Consider the following 2225-nt stretch of genomic DNA (forward strand, 5'->3'; position numbering starts at 1 on the left):
TTAGAAACAGAGTAGCTATAGATTAGTGATAGCATTAACAATGTATTAGCGACGAATAAGCGAAGTAATCACGACCGATTAAAATTTCGGGCTTTTTTACGACACGGAACATGTATGATCGCATGCCCAACATGTGCTCAAGATGGACGGTGGATTTATGTTTTAAGAGGTTATATAGTATATGTTTTTATAGAATCCTTAAAACATAAAAAGGTTATTCACAATCTTGAAAAAAAATAATAATAAATAAATAAATTAAAGAAAAGTCAAAGCTAAGAATAATGAATGTGCGGCTGCATATTATCCTTATATCTTAAGTTGACTAGAGACTTCCACTTATAGAAAAATCTCTGCATACTTTCATCACTTCATGTTCACGAAAATGGCTGCCACCATCGCTTCAGTCGTTTCAGCCTACGATCGGCCAACGGAGCTTAAAGCTTTCGACGAAACAAAATCCGGTGTCCAAGGCCTAGTCGATGCCGGAATCCGCCATGTCCCCCGTATCTTCATCAACCCACAGGAAAACTCCCCCAAAACCTCCACAACTCTCGAGATTCCAGTCGTAGACCTTGGATCATCCGATAAAGCGTCGACTGTGGAAAAGATCCGTGCGGCTTCTGAGAAATTAGGTTTCTTCCAAGTCGTGAATCACGGTATCCCTGTGAGTGTTATGAACGATGTGCTTCAAGGAGTTCGTAGATTTCACGAACAAGATGTGGAGGTGAAGAAACAGTTTTACACGAGGGATAATACGAGAACAGTTGTGTATAATAGTAATTTCGATCTTTTCAGTTCCCCCTCCGCGAACTGGAGAGACACCTTCTTTTCGTTTATGGCGCCGTCACCTCCACCGCCTGAGGAACTACCGGAAGTTTGCAGAGACATACAAATCGAGTACTCAAATCAAGTGATGAAACTAGGCGGGCTGCTTTTCCGATTGATCTCAGAGGCTTTGGGGCTGAACGAAAGTCACCTAGGAGATATGGATTGTGACAAGGGGCTTGTATTCGTCGGCCATTGTTATCCTGCTTGTCCACAACCAGATCTAACCATGGGTGCAACCAGACACACAGATGATGGGTTTCTAACTGTGGTTCTACAAGATGAAATCGGAGGACTCCAAATCCTCCATCAAAATCAATGGGTTGATGTTCCTCCAACACCTGGTGCGCTTGTGATCAACATCGGAGATCTATTACAGGTGGGTTTAATTGTTTGACATTGAAAACATTTATTTTTGACTCTGAAAAGTTTAATTTTGTTGGGTTTTTTAGTTGATATCGAATGATAAGTTGAGGAGTGTGGAGCATAGAGTGGTGTCAAATGAGAAAGGGCCGAGGGTGTCGGTGGCGTGTTTCTTCAGCACCTCCTTAGCGCCGTCGACGAAGGTGTATGGTCCGATCAAGGAGCTGATTTCCGATGACAACCCACCGAGGTACAGGGAAACCACCGTTAATGATTTTGTTCAATATTCCGTCTCAAAAGGCCTTGATGGTGTTCCTCGTTTGCTTCATTTGAAGCTTTAAATTAAGTATATTACAAATTATATGTAGCTCAAACTCATTGTTATACGTATACAAAAAAAAACATATATATGAATTATTAAATGTTATTTTTTTTAAACGTAATCTAAGAAATAGCAACATATACTTTTATTCTATAGAAAGTAGAAACAAATGCCATGTTTTACTTTCTCGTCTTTTGTTCTGTGTAGTGTACATGCATGGGAAAAACTAAAAAGACAAGTTCTAAGATTGGAGTGATTTTTCAATTTAGTAGATTGATTAAAATTAAGGGATAAAACCAAATCATTTATTAAACATAAACTTGTCAATTGTCGATTGGTTTTCATTGTATAATAGTACATAACAAAATCAATTAACATTTAATATAATACAAAAACATATGATCAAGTAACATATAACATTTGACAAAAACAACTCATTATTAAATGGAATACATGCAAAAATTAACAAATTACCATCAAAATTGATCTAATTTTCTCCGTCATCATTTCGATGTCGTGGAAATGTGTTATGTGTTGTTTGGTCAAAATAAGTATCAAAATCAATTTTTATTTAATAACATTTTTGCTCATTTCTTTAATTGGTTTATATTTAGAAAGGAGACTTCTAAGAATTGGAATGCATGGTTGCAACATCAAATAACGCCTTAATTTGTATTTTGTTCCATTTTTCTAGCGTCTAGCTAACTTTCGTTCT

At 37.1% G+C, this 2225-nt stretch overlaps 1 protein-coding gene across 1 annotated transcript; it reads left to right on the forward strand.

The window, feature by feature from the left end:
- Positions 1-327: 327 nt before the first annotated feature.
- LOC145167614 (1-aminocyclopropane-1-carboxylate oxidase homolog 1-like) lies at positions 328-1631 on the forward strand. Its single transcript, XM_079086846.1, has 2 exons — positions 328-1204; positions 1278-1631. Exons 1-2 carry the CDS (start codon positions 371-373, stop codon positions 1527-1529), a joined length of 1086 nt encoding a protein of 361 aa, XP_078942972.1. The 5' UTR covers positions 328-370; the 3' UTR covers positions 1530-1631.
- The last annotated feature ends 594 nt before the right edge of the window (positions 1632-2225 follow it).

The sequence above is a fragment of the Lactuca virosa genome, chromosome 3, assembly GCF_052849685.1.
Source record: "Lactuca virosa cultivar CGN04683 chromosome 3, Lactuca_virosa_CGN04683_v6, whole genome shotgun sequence".
In the NCBI taxonomy this organism is placed as follows: domain Eukaryota; kingdom Viridiplantae; phylum Streptophyta; class Magnoliopsida; order Asterales; family Asteraceae; genus Lactuca; species Lactuca virosa.

What these genes read in the sequence shown, in the direction of transcription:
- LOC145167614 (XM_079086846.1), top strand. Translation starts at nt 371, where the DNA reads ATGTTCACGAAAATGGCTGCCACCATCGCTTCAGTCGTTTCAGCCTAC. An exon ending in ACATCGGAGATCTATTACAG is followed by an intron (nt 1,205 to 1,277) that starts GTGGGTTTAATT and finishes TGGGTTTTTTAG; the next exon opens with TTGATATCGAATGATAAGTT.